This window comes from Vicugna pacos, chromosome 21 (genome assembly GCF_048564905.1).
Source record: "Vicugna pacos chromosome 21, VicPac4, whole genome shotgun sequence".
NCBI classification, from domain to species: domain Eukaryota; kingdom Metazoa; phylum Chordata; class Mammalia; order Artiodactyla; family Camelidae; genus Vicugna; species Vicugna pacos.
Window position 1 is genome coordinate 8176071 of NC_133007.1, and position 21637 is coordinate 8197707.

Below are 21637 nucleotides of genomic sequence, written 5' to 3' on the forward strand. Positions count from 1 at the left end.
ATATGGGTTGATTTTACTATTATCTCTACTTTTGTTAGAACTTTTTCATGATAAAATTTCAAAATAAAATTTAACAAAAAAAAAAAATAGGCACAAACCCATACATGGGTTCAAAGCTTTGGATAGAGCAGCACATTGGCAGAAAACTATACAGATTAATCTAAAAGGATAAACACAAAGGACAACTTAAATATGGACACATTTGAAAATATCGCTAATGGTCTAAAAGTGCAAACTTATCATTGAGCACCATTATTTTTCAGAAAGGGATTTTTCTGGCTGAAAAATACACACTCGCTGAAGAAAACTTGAAGGGGCAAGGTTTGGAACACTCAGAAATTTACTGAAGAAAATACAGATCATGCATAATTCCACAACCCAGAAGTAACTCCTGACATTTTGGCATACGACATCTTTTCCTTCACATGCATATATAAACACACACTCACTCTTGTGTATATACACACAACTGGGAGTACACTATATGCAGTTTTGTGTCCTGCTTTTCACTCATCATTGTATCATGAGCCTTTTCTCATGTTATTAGAAAGCATTTAAAAATGGCTGTGCAATAAATAATCCATTGTTCAGGGCTGCTGACTGACTCTCTGTACTAAACTCATTTTTAGAAAAACCACAAAAGCAAGGAGATCAACAGAACTGTCAAAATAACATAAAAACTGAGAGAGCCTCCTGAGGCCACAGAAGGTGGTTAAATCCTAATGTAATGGAGAAATGGCAACCCAGAGCAGAATAGTGTCAGGAGCCATGGGTGGGAAAGAAAGCGGGCAGGTATTTTTCCTTTCCATTGACTGTTGTCAGACTAAAGAGCAGCAGCCACGTAGCACTGGGGAGCCACGTTAGCAGCCACGTAGGGCTGGAAAGCCACGTTCAGTGGCATGTGAGCCTGGCTGGGGCAGGTAACAAAAGGGGTGGGGGGCTGGCCAGGAATATCTTTCAGTCTGAGGGAGGGAAGGGATTTAAATACAAGACTTCCAAAGCACAGGTCATAAATTGAAATACTATTATATTTAATTAACATCAAAAGTAATTTCTGTACAAAGACTACTTGGTTCTAAGTTAACAAGTAGGTGTGCTGTGAAATGATAAGGACGTGCTAAACTTTGCCAATGATTGTGAGATACCACTTTACATTTGTTAGATTAACAAAAATCAGTATGTTGGATAATATGAAATAGCGGTATGGATATGAGAAAATGATCTTCATGCACTGCTGGTGTCGATCAACAGGGAAACAGGAAGGGATTTGGGGATAAAGAAAATGGAAACAAATGAGGCCTTGGAAAGACTGATTCTAATATGCCATTAAGTGAGGAGTAGGATTTATCCAACTCTTCCCCACGAGGTCTTAAAGAGGCAGTGAAAACTCATGGTATTGTGAATGAACATTTAATCTTTCCCTTTCATTAGACGTTTAGATTGCTTCCAGATTTTCACTACTGAAAATGCTAAGATCTTTGTATATGCATCTTTGAATTTCTGATTCTCTAGGGTACTTCCTAGAAGTATTTTCCTAGAAATATCTTAGATACTCACATAGAAAGGTACCCATTAAGGGTACGAACATTAAGGTTTTTAGTACAAAAAGGCTGTAATTCCTTTTTTTTTTAAAACTTAACCTCTAAGAGTTTTTATTTTTTTTCAGTGGGGGAGGAAATTAGGTTTATTTATTTATTTATCCTTTTTTAAAAGAATGTATTCATTTCTCTTAATGGAGGTACTGCGACTGAACCCAGGACCTTGTGCATGCTAAGCATGTGTGCTACCGCTGAGCTATACCCTCCCCCCACCAAATGCCATTATTCTTAAAAGAAAGACTGAACCTATCAATGATGACACAAGCAGCATATGTCAATGTATTCCTGCCAATAAATTATTATCTTTTTTCTGATCTGTCATTTTTAGCAGGAGAAAATAGTATCTCATTGTTTCAATTGGATATCTTTTTTTTTAATGGAGGTACTGGGGATGGAACCCAGGCCCTCGTGCACGCTAAGCATGCGCTCTACCACTATGAGTAGCTATCTAAAGTAGGTAACCAGTCAGTTATTAGACTCTGTTTTCTTATTAGATTTCTTTAAAAAGGAGTCCACAGTCCTCTCCAAGATACTGTCAAAAGGAAGCAAAACGAACATAACCCCTATGACCACACATACCTGTCCAAATGAAAGGCTGCTACCTCTGCATTGTGTCTGTCATAACCAGCATACGGCTCCCCTTCCACCACGTAGTCCCGGTTGTACCTGCAGAGTTAATCGGAGGCACAGATGCGGACATCAATCACATCAGTTCCGGAGGTCACAGCGCAAGAGGCAGGGCAGAAACTCTGCAAGGCTGATTTTGCTCTATAGAGACCTTCTCTGTCAACGCTGAGAACAGTCATGGGTCAGCACAAATGCCTGGGCAGACGCAGTGAAGACGAAGTGGAGAAGGAAACCAGGATTATACAGCTGCCGCTACAGTCATTCTACGACTAGGACACGACGCTGTCTTTACCTCTTTAAAAGACTTGCAGTGTAGCTTAAGTAAAACTATAAGGTATTTTCCTGGAAGGTGAGGACTATCTTTGTATTTCCAGCACAGTGTTAAGCCTATAGTTGGTGCTCAATAAATGTCTACTAAAATGTTTATTAGACCTAACAGAAGAAATGAAGGAAAATATGTAACTAAAAAGTATGCTTATCAGAATGGCTACAGCGAGGCCTATTAGAGGGGTTTAACTTTCTTGGGGAAAAAATGGTCCTGATAAGCCTCAGCTTTTATTCATGACTAGGCAAAGGGACATTAAGAAGTCATCAGAATAACTATTTTCTTTTTGGGTTTACGATGATGTAGCAGAAGGAATACTGGACTAGAGTGAGAACTAGGTATAGCTCTGTCTTTATCTTCTTGGGTGACCTGGAGCAAAATGCTTCTCTTCTCTGGGTCTTAGACTCCTTATCTATAATATTAAGGGCTGGGCCAGGAGGAAAGTTCTAAGATGTCTTTCATCTCAAACTTCATTCTGATGATTTTATATCACATGCATGACATATACAAAAGAAAACAAAAACTGGCACATTTCTATCTACTAATCATATGAAAAGATACACTTCAAAAGTAGACACTTAATTCACTCATGAACTCTACTGACTCCTGTTCACCCCCACTTCCTGAATCAAAAGGAGACCTCTTAGGCTTTACAAGGGAACCGTAAGACAGAAGTAAGTTGAGAATGACATGAGGAAGAGCCACGCCACTAAGGACACCTGGGTCTCCGTGGGGAAGTGGGGAACAATACTATAAAAGGGCAGTGACCTTCACCATAAACGACCATGAAATATAAAGTGAAACCATGTCCACAAAACACAGCCTCAAGGCAAAGTGGTGGAACACTTATGGCAGAAGACAGCCAAGCATCACCACCTGGCTGGACACCTGTTTCTTCTCAGCATGGTCAATATATTCAAATGTATGTTTTTGTTTTTAGTGTCAAAGCATCATGTAGGCCGCCTAGGATTACACTGGTTACCTCCAAATTAAAAGCCTCTGTTTTTAAACAGAATCGCAGCAAAAGCTGACACCATTCAAGCACTTCTCTCTCCACTACAGCTGCATGCTGTCCAGCAAGCTGGGGGACAGTCCTTGAATACCTTACTTTTCATGACTCCAGCAGAGTCACAGGAAGACATGTGGTGATGTGCAGTCCGCTCCTGTCACTGAAACATTAGAGAGCTTTCCAACACATGGGAAAGCTGCTCAGAGTGAAATGTAAAACCCTAGAGGAATCCAGGAACTCGGGTTGGGCTGGAGAAACAGGAAGAAAGGAAAAGGGAAACGAAGAAGAATCAAAATGAAAGAGTTGCACTGGAGTCTGAAGGTCTGAATCCTTAGCTCATGCTTCGGTTATGTGAAATGTGGGAAGTCCGAACCCTGGATCTCTTCCCCAGCTGTAAAGTGAGAAGTTGGACTAGCTCATCTCCCAGGTCCCTTTCAGCACTTTCTAAGATCATTTGCTGACTTTTTAAATTTTAATTGAACTATAGTCCATTTACAATATTGTGTCAATTTCTGGTGTACAGCAGAATGTTTCAGTCATACATGTCATTCACTGACTTCCATCCATTCTCAGGCCCCTGCTGTCTTGTTCCTTTCCCACCATAACTGCAGTTTTTGCCTGTGACAATCAATTTACTTCCAGAAAGGATAACAGCTACATTGAACGAAAAAAAAATTACTTTTATAACAATGTAAGGCAAAATGTGCAAATAAAAGCATCACTGTATTCCTATATGTTTCATGTACTATAAAAATCTTCCATCTCTGACAAGAGAACATGGACAATCAGGTTCCAGAGGTGCTAAACCCAAGAGCAGCTATTAAAGAAAGGTGCACGTCTCAATTTAGCAGGAATGACTTAGATCCTCCTCTCAACAGAGCGATCCATCTTAAGTCACTGACAGAGCAGCAAAATTCATACAGTAACTGCCAATAAATCACTCCTATCCTTCTGGTGAAGGACATCAGAGTGTGACCAAGGACATTAATTTGCACTTATACTAGGACTAAACAGTCTTGGAGGCCACTGGGGTCAGAAGAGCAATCTGATGGGTGTTTCCAGACTGAGTCAATTTCTACAGGCACTTTCTTTCCTCAGCCCGCGGTAGTAGCAGGTGTAATCAGCCCAGGTCAGCGTGTGTGGGGAAGGAGAGTGCTGTCACCTGCTGCGGTGGCCCACAGCTTGTGGGGTGGGGATGGAGCGTCCCTGGAGCTGGGCGTGGACCCGGGCTGTTGGGGTGGAGGAGGAGGGGGCCACACTGTCAGGAATAAAGAGCTGAGTGGGGAAAAAAAAAAAAAAAAGGAAAGACAGCTAGGTGTAGAGAGGAGGACCAGGCTGTGAGGGGCTTGGCCATCAGGCTGTGGAGGCTGGGTTTTGTCGAGTGAGCAATGGGAAACCCTAGATTTTTTAAAGCTGGGGAGCACCGTGATGATATGAGTATTTGAGGGAAAAACCAAAGTGGTTTTCAGTGTGGTCTGGAAGAAGAAAGTAATGGGAAGCTGCACTGGCAGTAAAAAATGTGAGATGAAGCAACAGTGACTAGGGCTAGTTTATGCATTTATCTGCTGCCGCTTCCCCTGGTCACCAGTCTGGCCTCTCCCCACCTCCACTGACACCTTGTCTGAACACCCCAGTCCCATCCACCAAGCGCCTGGACTAATACTAATGCTGCACGTGTCAGGAACACCTGCCTGCTGTCCCGGCTCACCCTCAGTTCTTCAGTGTACAAACAGTGGGTGTGGGCAGGGTATGCTCTCATTTAAACACAACATGCCTGCAGCTCATCTCTCATCACACAAATTTCATCTTTCCTTTTTGTTTGCCTTCTTTCCATCATTGTTCTGCTTATGCTGCCGATCTCTCAAGCTACAAACCATGAGGTAAAGGACCACATTTCAAAACTAAACTAGAAAAATTCTGATGATGGGTGATCCATGTCATCTCACTTACAGGAAGGCAAACAAACTTAAGAGAATCACGCGTGTGTGGCAGAACACCAGCTGCTCACACTCTGACAGATCCAAATGCCAGCTCCATTAGTTACTGTGGGGTGACCCTGTCAAGTTAGTGACTCTCTCTAAGCCTCGGTTTCTTATTCTGGAAATAAGAACTGTAACTGCCTACAGTTGTGATGAAGGTTAAAGGCATTAACAGATACAAAACTTCTTAGTGTAATGTCTGGCAAATGGTGTGCACTCAGTGGAAATTAGATCCCAAGGCCCATATAACCATACTTTCCCACATTGCCTGCCAAGCAGACTTTTCTATTTTCCAAAAGTCTACTGCATTCTAAAACTTTCCTAATTTCCACATCTCCCATACACCGTCCTTCCCAGTTCCAGGCAAACATAGATCCCTTACGTGGACGGGATCTACATAATAAGCTCTCTGGCTGCTTATTGCCTACTGATATTTGGGTCATGAAGGGAGCTAAGCCAGCTACTCTGGTTACAGTTTAGTTTTGCACACCTTCACTCCGTATTTCTTCTCCCATTCCAGCAAGAGACCCAAAGGTATGTGTTATAATTCTCTCAAAAGCTTCACTGAGGAATGAAAAAAAAAGTTTAGTACACAGAAAATTTTACACATTACAAACTTTGAGAAAAATCCACTGGAAACTAATTCCTGGCAAAAGAATATAAATTACCACCATGTTAACCTATTTTAAATACATATACCTACAGAAAACTTAAAAAAAATAATTACACTATAGAATTGCCACATAAAATTATCTCTGCAGATCCTGAGAGAAGTCCAAAGGAATCCACTGTCTGACAACATACGATCTAGTCCTCTCTCCAGTTCAAATCTGGACTCAGGTAAGTAAAACGGTGCCGCTCTCTGCTTAAAACATAAAAGAAACAACACGATATGGTGACATACATATTAGAATGGCCAAAATCCAAGACACCAACAATACCAAATGCTGGTGAAGATGTGGAATGACAAGAGCTCTCATTTGTTGCTGATGGGAATGTAAATTAGTACAGCCATTCTGGAAGACAGTTTGGCAGTTTTTACAAAACTAAACATATTCTTACCATATGATCCAGCAATTGTGCTCCTTGGTATTTACGCAAATAAGCTGAAAACACATCTACACAAAAACTTGCACGTGAATGTTTATAGCAGCTTTATTCATAACTGCCAAAACTTGGAAACAACCAAGACGATCTTCAGTGGGTGAATGGACAAACACACTGGGGTGCATCCTTACAATGGAACAGTACTCAGCAATTTTAAACAATGAGCTACTGAGCCACAAAAAGACACGGAGGAAACTTAAATGCATACTGCTAAGTGAGAGAAGCCAATCTGAAAAGGTTGCAAAAGGTATGGTTTCAACTATATGACATTCTGGAAAAGGCAGACTATGGAGACCGTAAAAAGATCAGTGGTTGCCAGGGATTCAGGGGGAGGGAGGGGAGGAGGAGTAACTGGAACACAGGGGATGTTTAGGGCAGGGAAGCACAAAGAGTGAACCTTAATGTAAACTATGGACTTTAGTTAATAAATGAACATTGGCTCATCAACTGTAACAAATGTACTACACTAACAGGAGATGTTAATAACAGGGGAGTCTGCGGTGGGGAGGGGGAGATATATAGGAATTCTCTGTACTTTCCCAATGTTTCTGTAAGCCTAAACTGCTCAAAAAAAAAAAAGTCTATTAGTTAAAACAAAACCAAAACTCAAGTGAAAGAATCTGAGCTTTAGTGCTTAAAAAGGGCCCATCCAAAACCCACTCCAGCTCTGGGTAACTCCTTCTCTACAGCCCTGATGTGGTTACCCAGTCTTTAAGTGCATACTTTTGGTGACAAGCTGCTTATTTCCTAACCAATTTATTTTGTATCTCTAACATCTGGCATATAGAAGATATGTGATAAACTTAGAAACCAAGGATAGCTCTAACTGTAAGAAGTGCAGTCTAATTTGGAACTAAAACACACTCCTATAAATTTCCCCTACTCAAAGAATCATGGGGCATTAGGAAATAGAAAAGACTTCAGAGATCTGGTCTCCCTGTCTCATTTTACTGAACAGAATACCAAGAGAGCGAGGCGAGCACTCATATAAATTTCAAGTTACATGAGTCAACCAACCAGCACAGATAACTCCCAAGATGAAGACTTACCGCTTAGGTTTGAAGACAACTTTCTGTCCTCCTTCAAGTATTAGTAAGGCTTTCAGTTGTGTCCCTTTATAACCCACATCAGCTTTAATGATTTTCTTAGTGGCCATGGCATGCATGATTGCCCCCAGCTCTGGTGTCTCTTCAGGGTACACTTCCCGGGGAACCACCCACTGGGCTGCAATCTCCCAGGGAGACTGCAAGGTGTGGTCCAGCTTGGGCACCAGCTCCACCTGCAAGCCAGCCATCATGCGGTGAAAGGCCCTCTGGTCCTCCCGGTTGGCAGCTGATGTATCTAAGTTGTCAATCAGGAAAACTTTGGTGAAGATAAAGATGACAAGGAGAATCGCTAACAGCACGACTCGCTGCTTTAGCTTCATGTTGACCTCTCTTCCTTCTCCCCTGACCCACTCTCTCTCACTTCTCAAGGAGAGCAGGTGGTGATGGTCAGCAAGGAGGTTCCATGATTATACACACTGGTCCATCTCTTCACCGAAGCACCTCCCACAATTCCTGCAAGCCCAAGCACAAAGCACAATTCAATCAGAAAGTCTGTCCTTCCACCCTTGAATCTCTTGCAAGCCTCAAATACATCACTCGCCCTTGTAGCTTTGCTAATCCTATGCTTGAGACGACCCAATAATTTAAAACGAACCTGTTCAAGGAAGGACCTAATAGGTAAGAACCAGGTAAAATGAAAATTCAAAAGCAAATAGCCCTGTTTTAATAGCATGCACAGCCATCTAGGAGTGGTTTGGTACCAATCGCTAGGAACCAAACAATGAAATAAAGCACAAAAAAGTAAAACATTAAGATATGCATAACTCCTTAACTTTCATTTTTACCTTTCAAGATTCATGAAAGACTTTTGAATATCCCAAACCACCAGTATTTGGTAACTTTCCAGTTCTTATCTTTTCCAAATATAACTTTATGACACATTACGAGACAGACACTCCTAAAAATGCCGAAGAGGGTACAGAGGAGAGCAATAATCCCCTCTTGAGTCCAAATACCCAGCAATCCTGGATGTGTCATATCTGCTGCTCATGTATTTAAATACAACAAACACCCAGATACATATCTCTACTTAATCAGTCTTCCACTAATTATTTTTCAAAATTAAAATCCCTGTAAAAGATGGATTTTCAAATCTGGATAAATTAAGTAAAAGAAAAACATTTCCCTATACCATCTGGCTATTAGTAGAACATGACCAGAAAACCAATGAAACCTGGTACAACAGCAACACTACTAAGTCTGGCCCGTCCAGCACATAACAAAGACGCCAATGTCACAGACAGAAAGACGTGGGGCCGCTGCCGTGGGGCCCACCGCACTCTGGTCAGTTCTCAAGCTAAAAGATTCCAAATACAAGATTTTTGCAAGGGTGTCAAGAACATACAGTTCAGTCTCATTTGCATGCTGACAGGCTGCCTTCCACTCCAAGGGGCCATTGAGACACATGCACTCGCTTGCTCTGCTACATGCCTGCAGGCAGCACAGCGCGGGCTAAGACAAAGATGACAAGAAGATAACAGGGTGCTGCTTCACTCTCCAATTCATTTAACAACTCAAACCATTAATCCAAGAAATAAAACCAATACAAAAGATAGGGAAAATGATTCAGGCTGAGACACTCCCACCCAGACTGGAGACTGCTCCCCTAGTAACAGCTGGAAACACATCCAGGAACAGGGTACTAGGGCAACGCTGTGTTCTAAGGGCAACAGCTTGCCGAGCGCCTGCTGACATGCAGTTTATTCTTGGTGATTAACCACTCTTCTCATTCATTTTCATGAAGAAGGGAAAGAGAGAGAGTCAAATTCTAATTCTAATTATCTCCAGCCACCTGTTTCGTTGCATCATCATCTCCCACGGAGTATATAATACTATTAGCTGAAACACAGGCAATTCAAATGCATCCAAAATGTAATTGTGATGGTATCAAGTTTGCTGTGAAACTCAGTAAAACAGTTCCCTGTGATTACTGATAGCAGCCATGCTAGGACAGCAGATTTCAGAGATTTTTGCTAGTTCCAACACGACCTAAACCATACAACGTCTTTAATTATCTGTTCCACAGTACACGTCTCCGGCTGCAGTGGTACAAGGTAACATGGAAGTCTCACTGTGTCAGCAACTGTTTTTACTCAGCACCTCCAGCTGCAACTCCCTATAGCCCCGGTACAATTACAATCCTGGCACAAAGGAGTCAGTTGAACAGCCTTCTACTTCCTACAAAATCCTCTTCAAGACTCAAGTCGGTTAACCCATGAACTTCCAATGATGCTGCCCTTTTCATTCAGGAAGGAATTCCTCCCTCAGGCATATCAAACATATCCTATCTAAACATGTAGCATCAAGGCTGGGGATAGCAGGGTTTTGGGTGTTTTTTTTAATCACCAATGCAATAGGAAGTTCGAGCAGCTCCAAAATTCAGACAAAACAGAGTTTGTCTTTTAAATTTTGAACTCTTACTACATTTTGATGGGCCTCAGAAGAACACACTCATCAGTTCAGGGCTGCAAACAATTTATCCGCTCAACTAGGACAGAAATTTCTATCACGTGAACATCACTTCACTATTTACCTCCGCAGATTAGGAGCGAGGGCAGATTTAAAGAAGGGGCTGGACAAGTTTTCGTGTTGGTGTTAGTCACCGCTTCCTGGCAGAACAAGAAAGAACACAACGTGCGACTGTTCTCTACCACCGCCTGCCATGCCCACAGCCAGCAGCTTCACTCAGTGCTCAGCACCTTCTCTTGGGTCCCAGAAAGAACTGCCTTTTGCGCCTCCAGGTCCCCCACTCCAGACTAGGTAACAAGCAAAACCATTTTTCTAGTCACACACCACTTCTGAGTTCTTTAAATTCCTAAGCAAGCCATTAAAGCCCTACCCTGAATGACTTCAGCCAGTCTGTGCGGCGGGGCATCACCCTTATTCTCTTCGCTCCGCACTCTTCCCTGCTTGCACCTAACGGAGCAGGAACACGGTCCCCTCCGCGACATTCCCCACTGGAACTCCCGCAAAATTTCTCTTGCTCTTGAAATGCAAATCAAAACTACAATGAGGTTTCACCTCACACCAGTCAGAATGGCCGTCATTCAAAAACCCACAAATGACAAATGCTGGAGAGGCTGTGGAGAAAGGGGAACCCTCCTACACTGCTGGTGGGAATGCAGTTTGGTGCAGCCACTGTGGAAAACAGTATGGAGATTCCTCAAAAGACTAGGAATAGACTTACCATATGACCCAGGAATCCCACTCCTGGGCTTGTATCCAGAAGGAACCCTACTTCAGGATGACTCCTGCACCCCAATGTTCATAGCAGCACTATTTACAATAGCCAAAACATGGAAACGGCCTAAATGTCCATCAACAGGTGACTGGATAAAGAAGATGTGGTATATTTATACAATGGAATACTACTCAGCCATAAAAACCGACAACATAATGCCATTTGCAGCAACATGGATGCTTCTGGAGAATGTCATTCTAAGTGAAGTAAGCCAGAAAAAGAAAGAAAAACACCATATGAGATTGCTCATATGTGGAATCTAAAAAACAAAAACAAACAAACAAACAAAAACAAAGCATAAATACAGGACAGAAATAGACTCATAGACAGAGAATACAGACTTGTGGTTGCCAGGGGAGCAGAGGGTGGGAAGGGATAGACTGGGATTTCAGAATTGTAGAATGGATAAACAAGATTATACTGTATAGCACAGGGAAATATACACGAAATGTTATGGTAGCTCACAGAGAAAAAAATGTGACAATGAGTGTGTATATGTCCATGTATGACTGAAAAATTGTGCTGAACACTGGAATTTGACACATTGTAAAATGATTATAAATCAATAAAAAATGTTAAAAAAAATTTCTCTTGCTCTTACCTCTTCCTCCCATCTTCTCTGTTTTAAAGCCTAATCAAGCTTTCAAGGGCCACGTGCAAAGCCATTTCCGGTTCCCTCTCACACGCTACAGTACTCTCTCCCCTTCAGACCAAAACTTAACTACGTTCTGCCTTGTCCAGTATCTTCTTGTATATAGTTCTTAATTCCTCTCTCAGAATCCTGGCTCCTTAGGGATCTTAGCTATCTTTGCACCTCCTTAGTACCTAGCATAGAAAAGGTAGATGTCTTATTCACTTAAACTGAACAAACTACTACAAATGAGGCTTTGCAAGTATCTTAGGACTCTGGTGTTAATCTCCTTCAGTGTTCAGTATCAAAGGAGTGTGTATCAACTCGTACCTTAATGTTGGCTACCATGACTTAGCTATCCTTTTTTTTTTTTTTCCGGCCATCTACTGCTCTACCAAGATTCTACTCACTTTAGTCAGTAGTTTCAGAGAATTATCTCTTTTTCTGAGTAAATATTGACAGTTCAGAAAGAGGCTTCCCTTTAGCTGGAAAGCTGCTGCTTCTTCAGCCCACAGGGCAAGCACAAGTATATTTAAGAAATCGACAGTGTAGAGGAATTTCTACAATGGTCTATGAGTATGCAAGACTCCTATTCCACAAAAATGTATTAGATGCATGATATGGAATAATTCCATTCTCTAAGGCTGATACACACCTTCTGCTCTTCACAACGATTCTCTTTTCTCCTGTGTGCTTGAGAGGGTAAGGAACCCAAGCCAGTGTTTTCATGCTGTATTATGTTCTTTTCTGAGAAAGCAGCATACTACAAACGCTGCAAACTGGGCTTCGAAGAGGATCCTTCATTTCAGATACTAAGGAAATGAAAGCAAGACCACTGGGTATATTCCAGATTATCCATGAAAACTTCTCTTGCATTCCCAGGAGTCTCCTTGTGCTATTCCACGCCCTCACCTCCTCCGATAGACGCCTCCAACAGTGTAACACCATCCGGTTATATTATGGCCATTTATTTTAATGCTTCTGTTATGTGGAACAGAGCCTACCTCAAGGAACAAACAGACTCAAGGTAATAACGTAACTCAAAAACTGTTAAATGTAAGAAAGACAGGGCAAATGGCAGTCTTCGCACTAAAAGCTGGTATAAATTCTCTGCCTGGAGTTCCAGAAGGTAGAACTTCATGAGGAGTTTTCCTGCTGGACCCTCGTTTCACTCTCGGCTCCATCAGCTAAACGAGGCTTGCTGTGTAAGCTCATTTACTTTCATTCTTCACACACATCATCCTACACGTCTGATATGTGCTTTATGAGGATAAACTTATGACTATAAATTGTTTTGGGAGAAGAGGTGTAAGTTCCACAGAAAAAAGGTGAGTCTGAAGGAACACATACAGGAAAACACATTGGCGCAGAGGTCTGAGAGTCATCGTGTGATAAAACTCAATGTACAAGGCTGCTGAGGAACGTGGGAACCCCTGGCCCCAGCACTGACTACCTCACCAGGGGCTCCCACAAGCCGCCAGCGAGGTTCCAAGCCTCATTAGTAGTACTGCCCCCTTGAATCTCCCTCTGATCAAGTGACAAGTTCACACTACTTCGCCTACGGTCACGGAAAAGAAATCCCAACCTTTGCTCACAGCAACTAAAAGTGAAGGCTTCAGTAAAGCCGTTTTTGTGTTTGCCGATCAAGTTGTTACCACATAAAGGGAATGGAGCATGCCTTGTACCAGGTACCAGAAGGAAAACATCCAGTATGAACATTTCACACAGAGGGCTATTAGCAAAGGAGATGGTCGGGGTGGGGGGATTTATTATATATTCTTGTATATTCTCATATTTATTCACACGATCTCTTTGCCCACCATCCTTACAAGGATACTTTCACAAACTTCTTCTTTGGTAATTGTTGGTTTCAACAAAGCTCTAAAGGTTTAATGAGTATAACAGGTAAGACCTGAATTTAATTAAGAGGTTTTGGTTGACTGTCTACTACAAAGACAGACAACAACAATTCCTCCCATAGAGAGATGGAATCTATTTTTCCTTCCCCTGAATCTGGGCTGGTTTTGTAACTTGCTTTGATCCACAGAATGCTGTAGAAGTGGCTGTGTGCTGGTACCTTAAGAGACCTAGCAGCTTCTCCCATTTGGGACCAAGCTACTACGTAAAGTGGTCCAGGCTAGATGACTGAATAACAGAGACCTGGCCGCCCCAGCTGAGTGTCAGACACAGAAGTGAAGCCATTAAGGGCATTCCAGTTCCATCTGAGGTCCCCACTAAATACAGCCACCCATGTGACCACAGCCAATATAATGTGTGCAGAAGAACCAATCAGCTGGGCCCAGCAATCTACATAACTACAAGAAATAACAAATCATTTAGTCTTAAACCACTAGATTTGGGCATAATCTGTAAAACCCAACACTCTCATGTCTGTTCTGTCCATATCAACCATTTAGGGGACATTAAATTAACCATTAAATAAAGATTGGATTAATAAATAATTAGGGTCTTTTGTAGGCAACACAGGAAACAGAATATCAAACAGATCATTTACTAAAATCCATTCATATACCTTAAAGCAATCAAAGCTAACTTCACACACAAAGTCACACAACACATGCCCAGTTTATGAAGCCTAACCTTTACATTCAGCCAAAGCATAAATAATAGCAGAAATTACAACCCTTTAATAAAAAAAATTTTTAAACACACACACTTTTGCCCTGGGGTAAGTCTGATATACTGCCCTTTTGTTTAATTGGTAGTGACATTAGAGCACTGTGCTACGTTATTATTAGCTGCCCCTAGAAATAAATGCAGTCTCTCCTGATGGTTAGTGACAATTACTATAAACAAAATAAAGAGCATACAGAAATCTTTCCACTTAGCATTGTATGTTTCTAGCCAGGAAGTCCAAACGTCCAATACCAAATGGTATCTGAATAAATCCCTCTTGTCCCCAGAAAACCAGCCCACACCTACACTCCCACCACTGCCCACCGGAAGAGCATAATTATTCTTTTTCACCTTTAATTGGGAGTGAGTCTTCAACTAAAACAAAAACTAAGACCAAATAATATCACTAATCAGTATCTGTTATACACAGTTTTCCTTTCCCTGCTAATTCTCCACTTAAGAAGTAGTTTCTAAACACAAACTCTTCTGTAGCAGAGGGGTTAAGAATGTGTACTCTGGATTCAGAATGCCTAGGCCTGAATGCCTGCAAACCTCTCTGGGCCTCAGTTTCCTCATGAAAAATGAAATAAGAACACTATTACCTAACACACAGAACTATCAAAAATGAATAGTGTATTGTGCTAAAATTGGTGCTTGGACAATCCCTAGTAACTGCTCGTTGGTTACTATTACCATATCTAAACCCAAAGACGGCTTCCTGAGGAGAAAGACTGGCAAGCAAAATAACCCTCTTTGGTTACGCTGTCTTCTGGATTACAGAGCCAGGGGCTGAACACACGTGTTGCACTACCAAGAGTTTAAGCAGTCTTATATCCCCTTCCTAAATGTGAGTAGCAGCTAGGACTGTAAGCAAGCAGGTGTCTTCAGAGTGGGTGCCCTGGGAAGCAGAACACTGGGAGGCTATGTCACTCATCTGACCAAGCTGTCTTCCTTGTCTGCAAAGTTCAGTTCTACCACATTCAACGTAAGTGAAACAGATGGGAAGCATGAACTTCTTCTGTTTCACGAAAAAGGCTGAAATAGAATGCTCTTCACAATACTCTTCAGTTTGGAAAACTAGATCTGTGTTTTAAAGATGACAGCATTGCATGTCCTAAAGCTCTTAAGATAAATGCCTTGAAGTCACTTTAAGTTACAGGTATAGAAAACTGAATTCTCATGTACTCCGAATCGGTTTAAGTATTCCTCACCGTTTTCACCTCCACTTAAACATTTATTCACATATGTAAACTTTGAATTACATGAAATCCTCTAACAGTTCCCTGTGAAGGAAGCCATCTAAAATGATCACTAGGCATTAATGAAGCTTTAAGGAAGTATTTCTTCCTGGTTGTGAGAGTAAAAACAAAACAGGCAATAAAAGTGTTTATTACCTCTTTGAAAAAAATTTAATTCCTGCAACCTGTTCCATTTAAGCCCTGATTCAGGGCAACCTTCTAATGCTCTTCCTTGAAAAAGGAAAAGAAACAAGTCTTTAGCTTACTCTGTTATTGAGATTTGTTCTAAAAAACCAGCACAGGTGGTGTTCACTGATCCAGAAACTGTGGAAATGCCCAAGAACTTGCATTCTGTTTCAAATGGGCCAGGAATAATGAACCTTCCTAAGTTCCAGGTATTTTACTGCTCAGTTATCAGTATATAACCACATTTAAGGCTCTATTATAGAATGTAACTACTATATAGTGTAGAAATATGGAATTTCAAGTAATATAGCATTTCCTTCAGATTTTCATGTTTTCCATCTTTACTGTTCAGTTCACTACAGTTCTTAAAGAGGTGTGTAAGCTTTGTTTAACAGTAACACCTCACACTTCTAGCCTTATGTTCTAGGGTATGTACAGCTAACAGGCCACAGTCACTTTGAAAGTAGAAGAACTCCACGCAGGTCTGTGATGAATGATGGCTGAGTGGCTCCAGGTGTGATCCCTTTAGTATGACACAAATATAAATACACACACGTGTATTTTTTGGCATGCCTGTCTCCTCTACTATATTGTGAGTTCTTCAAGACAAGGGTATGTTTACTGTTTTGGGGGGGGCGGTAATTAGGTTTATTTATTTATCTTTAGAGGAGGTATTGGGGATTGAACCTAGGACCTCATGCATGCTAAGCATGCGTTCTACCACTTGAGCTATACCCTCCCCACTGTTTTATTCTTTCTACTTCCAAGTAAGTTAGCACAGTGCAGGGCACGTGAGAGGTCCTCGATAAATGCTTGTTGAATAGAAGGAGTGAAGAGCAAGAGAGGGAGACCTTTATAGTTCTAAGAATGTATTCATCTCTTTGGTTTGATGATGATCTCTTTTTTTCTCTTCCTTACAGACAGGGAAACTAAGTCCTATAATGAGTTCAGATATACAGTACAGTAAAGATGCTGAAATACCAAATATGCACACCAATTTTATACACTCAATTTTAAATTGCTGCCTTCTGTATACCCTGCTTCCACCTTTTAGGGCAACTGCTCTTGCCAAGCTGGTGCCTGGCACTGGTTGGGAATGGGAATAAAGATGATCTGAAAATGCTAACAGGAAGACTGGAGATGGTCCAGGACACTGCCCAAGAATGATACAAGACAGGGTTGAAACCAGATCTTCAAGTATTATTGGCAATGCTTTCTGAAATGAGAACCAACACTGGTATTTCCACATCATTTTCTTTCTTTTTTTTTTCCTATAGAAAGAACTACAGGAATATAAACACACTTATACAGAATTCAACTTTACTAGCCAAAGCAAGGATAAGAAACAAGCAATGAACAAAAGGTCTTTGGGAAGCCAAAATAATGGTCACAAAGTCCATCCACGAATAAAGAAGAGCCAGGCAAACCCTCACTAAGCCTACTTAGCTGTTTTGCATTCAATTTCATGATGCAGAGTTATCTGGGTTGTTACTACACAGAAGATCAGAAGCTGCAAAAATTTAAAAGAGGGCAGAAGGGACACTAACAACAGCAAAAGTACAGCTTTTCCACCTCTGAAAAGAGAGACGCTGACTACTGAGAGCAAATTCAAGAATTCAAAGCAGAGGGGGCAAACAACCTATATATGTCAATCACCTCAAAGCCCTGCAGGATTAATCTGTAACCATAACCTGGAGTCAATAACGGTTAAACTATATTGTTTTAAGAAGCAAACCAAACATATAATACATTGTAAAAATTTTTTCACAAATATATAGCTAAAATCACAATTTTTGCAAATAATATCTTATTCCCACACTGCTATATACAGAAAGCAGAAAGTCAGCATTTTAGAGCATGGAATGATCAACTTCACTGCCTCACCTGGTTTTGTTACACATTCATAATTTCATATTCCCTGATCTTTTATAATGCACCCAAATTAACACTTTCCCCTCCATAGGGTAGTTACCTTGCCAGAAAGTACAAACTCCCAGACACACACCAAAACTCAGTATCTCTTTTCTGCATCAGCCTTCATTTCTTATTTTGTTCTGGGATGACAGGTGCACCCTCCATAGACTCACCAGGTCGCGAGCTAGGCCCTCCCTCTTCTGCTTGTGGATAAGAAAGACAAAATCACAAGTGGCTCTGAGTTATACTCTCTCCTAGATGGCTCTAGCAGTGATGTTGACATTATAAGTCGGTCAAAAGCTAGTTTAAGTTGCAAAGTAAGGTCTTCTGTACCCCCAGGTCTGTGCTAGTGAATTCATTAGTACTTGAGGGTTACAGAGGCAGCTCGAGGAAGGAAAGGAGGGAAAGACATACAGGTGTGGAATGAGGAGCTGCTGGAGAAGCACTTCAGGGAGGGATAACTCCCCTCTCCTATCAAAAATAAAGGACAAGAAGATGCACACTCAGGATCAGTGATACTGGTGTGGCCATTACCGAGAGCTCCAGTTCCTCTATTAGTGCAAAAATTGTGACTACCAATCCAACTGCTCAGTTAGCCTAACCAGAGAAGGCTGCGGGAACAAGTCTGTGAAGCTGCGCCTGACCGGAGGACCGCAGGCTGCAGGTGGCTAGAACACCTCGCAGTCTCACTCAGATCTCAAGGCAGCTCCAGCAAGGAAAACCCCTTACAGATACCCATCTCAACAGCCTATTTTCTGCAGGACTCTGAAACACACTTTCTTGGCTTTTTTTTCTTTTAAAGAGGAGCTAAACAGTTTATTATCTGCACTAGAATATTTCCCCCTTCCTCAGACTGCTTTCCATTCATTCATTCAACCACCAAACATTTCCTACAAACCAACTATGCACTATGCACCATTAGGTGCAAAAAGAAGAGTCAATCAATCATCATCACTTATGACAACACGCTGTAGTGCCTCACAGTAACTATGTTTGCCTCCCCAAAACCACCTGGCACTTAGTCCCAGAGTGGCCTGACATCAGCTCCATTAGACAATCTCCTTTTTACCGTTTGCAACTGTGGCCACAGAATTCAAAAAGCAGACTCCTGCTTCTACTACGCCATTACAGCAATCACCAAGAGACAACCACTGTGGTGCTATTTTAAAAAGTTATCAATTTAAGAGCTGAAATATCTGGCTTCAGGGTTTACACTATTGAAATGATGATCACACAAAGTGTAGGAAGCTGAAGTCTGCCCTGAAAGTAAAAGAAACAAAGAAAATTTCATTTAGAAATTAAAAATTCAGAAAAGATAAAAAGCAGAAGCTTTAATGTTATGTGAAAGGGCTGAAGTCTACAAACGGAAATCAAGAGAATGGACTAAAAGTCAAGGAACCTCAACTCAACATAAAATAATTCTAAGACATAAAGAGTTAATGATAAAAACTGCGGTTTGTTCCCAAATTCAAAGTAACCAGGGTACGTGGTTTCCAATTTTCATTCTTTAATCAAATCGTAGTTCCAGAGAAACAAACAGAACAAGTCAATGTCACATTTTTACCAGTCACACTGCAGAGAAGCTTTAAGTTCCAAGATTTCCTGATCATCTTTTACCCCCACTCATTTCTACCACTGCACTATTATTAGCGGGGCTCTGAATCTAAATTGATTGCTTGTGCCTTTTTTTAAAAAATTGTGTTATTTTTTATTATTTTTTGGCAGGGGGGAGGTGATCACGTTTTATTATTTATTTATTTTTTTAGAGGAGGTACTGGGGATTGAACTCAGGACTTCGTGCATGCACTCACTCTACCACTTGAGCTATATCCTCCCCTACTGCTTGCGCCACCACTCAATTCTCTTTTGACAAACCCTTCCAAAGGTGGAAGGTCCTCTTGTTGACTGATTCTACTGTATGGTTCTAGGGACCAAAGTCCAACATCTTCACAAACTTGAGGTTATCAATTTAACACAAAACATTAATTTAAATCTACCTTAGTTTGGCTCTAAGTCTAGGCAAATAATTTAGCATCTTTAACATGTGTATCTCAGTTTCTCAAAGTCATGTCTTGATGATAACAATACATGTGTTAGTGCTCTAAGGCTTAGCTCAAAGGTCCTGCATAAATTCAAGGAATGTAATGGTAAGCACACTGAGGTCTCTAACCCAACTTAAAATAATAAACCCAGTGAAATTTACGCATTCATTTATAACACATGGAGGCCAGGAATAGTAGGTAAACAGCAATCTTAACTACCACATTACATAGTTATAAAGTCCTACAATTTAAAAGCTAAACGATGCCAAATTCCTATTCCTTCTTTTCAAGGTGAGAAATGAAACCTCCAGAGGGAAACTGGCTGAGTGGGATTGATAACTGATACTCGGCCCTAGGCTCCAGTCGCTGTATTAAGCATCTCTCATCTTCCCCAGTTATGAACTCCTCACCCAAATGATGATATGGCTATTTAAAGGGCTAATAATTCCATAATGACCAATCATACATACCCTGTCCCCCTTCACTTTCCCTTCAACATTCTTCTCCCCCTTCTCATCCTACCCAGAGACTTGCAGGTAACAGAAGCCTGATTAGAATGAAACTCCTTAATCAGATCCCACAATCAAGGACGCTGCTTGACAACTGCTCACGCTTATCATTAATGGCAACGTTTCGGTGCTTTTAATCGCCCGGCCATCGCACCCGGAAATGAAATCTCAAGCGCAACCCACTTTGGACGACCGTATCATTTCCTTAAGTTGTGCCCGACTGCGAGCGGGGTGTACGACCCCGAGGAGACCGCGGACCCCTACGCACGGTTACCCAGCCTGGGGCCTGGAGGTCACTCGCGCTTCCCGGCCACGAGGTGGGCCCGCGGGCGCGCAACCCCCCTCGGGACGCCGCACCGGGCGCCCGGCAGGACACGAGGGCGCCCTGGGGCTAGTCGTCTCTAAGGACCGCGTCCAGGCGCGAGGCTGGGTCACTAGATGGACCCCAGGGGCCCCCAGTTAAGGCCCGCGCCTGAGGAGGGCCGAGGAGGCGGCGGCCTCAGCCGCGTCCCTTCAGCCGCGACTCCCGCAGAAGCCCGCTCGCGGCCAGCGAGGAGGGGCGCGCGGCCCCGGCGGGTCTCCGCAGCAGCTGCGGCTCGGGGACCGCTCGGGGCACCGGCGCCCGGCCCCTCAGGGAGGCGCCCCGCCCCCAGGCGGCCCCCGCCCCGCGCGCGCCACGCACCGCGCCCCGCCCGCGGGCCGGCCCGCACTTTCCCGCCCGCCGCGCCGGGGGCGGGGGTCGCGCGCCCTCTCCCTCCCCGACGCCGCTCACCTGCCGGGCCCTAGGCTCGCTCCATGGCCGCCCGCGCGGTGCGGTGCGGCGCGGCCCCGGCCGCCCCCGCCGCCTCCGGGGAGGGGCAGCCCCACGCCGCGCTCACCGCTCCCAACCGCCGCCACTGCGGCTCCCGCCCACCCCCGGCCCGGCCATTCCCTGGCCACCTCTCCCCGCGCTGAGCCAGCGGTCCCACACCCACCCCCCGCCTCCGCGCCTCGCGACTGTTGGTACCGTCCTAGCGTAACGCCTTCCCCGCGACCAATCCAGGGGCTTCTTCCGCGAGGCCGCACCCCCGCCCTCCGGTGGGCGGGCCTACGGGACCTGCTCCGGACCGCCCCCCTTAACCCTGTGCGTCCCGGGCCGGTCCCGCTTAACTCCCTCGACGCCGGCTCACGTCTCTCTCCTGCAACTCCCTGCCGCCCGGCCCCACCCCGCTTACATAAACTGACCTCTCACTTCTCTCTTGTCTTCACCTTTTTCTTTCTTTCTTTCTTTTTTCCCTGTAAGCAGTTAGGCAGCCAGGCAGCAGGACTAGAAGTTGATGTCCCTTAGGTCACGTTCTTTTTGTGAGATGCAATTTCCTTCCCCCTTTTGCTCTTTTAACTTGCCTCGACTTCTGCTTCTGCCCATATAAATGTATCCCCTTTGCCCCAAAGAGGCCAAATTGCTCTTCAGACCAGAGCAAAGCTCCCTGCTACATTTAGTAACATTTA

The 21637-nt window shown here is 43.0% G+C and overlaps 1 protein-coding gene across 4 annotated transcripts in view; it reads right to left on the reverse strand.

Moving 5' to 3' along the window:
• Window positions 1-21121, reverse strand: part of FAM20B (FAM20B glycosaminoglycan xylosylkinase) — a 41014-nt gene extending 19893 nt beyond the window's left edge. Inside the window, exons 1-4 of one of the 4 annotated variants that reach the window (XM_072946039.1) lie at window positions 11594-11633; window positions 10939-11189; window positions 7695-8204; window positions 2178-2264 (exon numbers count right to left, since the gene is read on the reverse strand). In XM_072946039.1, the coding sequence (XP_072802140.1) occupies window positions 2178-2264; window positions 7695-8071 (464 nt within the window). In that variant the 5' untranslated portion in view covers window positions 8072-8204; window positions 10939-11189; window positions 11594-11633. The other 3 variants (XM_072946038.1, XM_072946040.1, XM_072946041.1) reach the window with 3 other exon arrangements.
• Window positions 21122-21637: the final 516 nt, after the last annotated feature.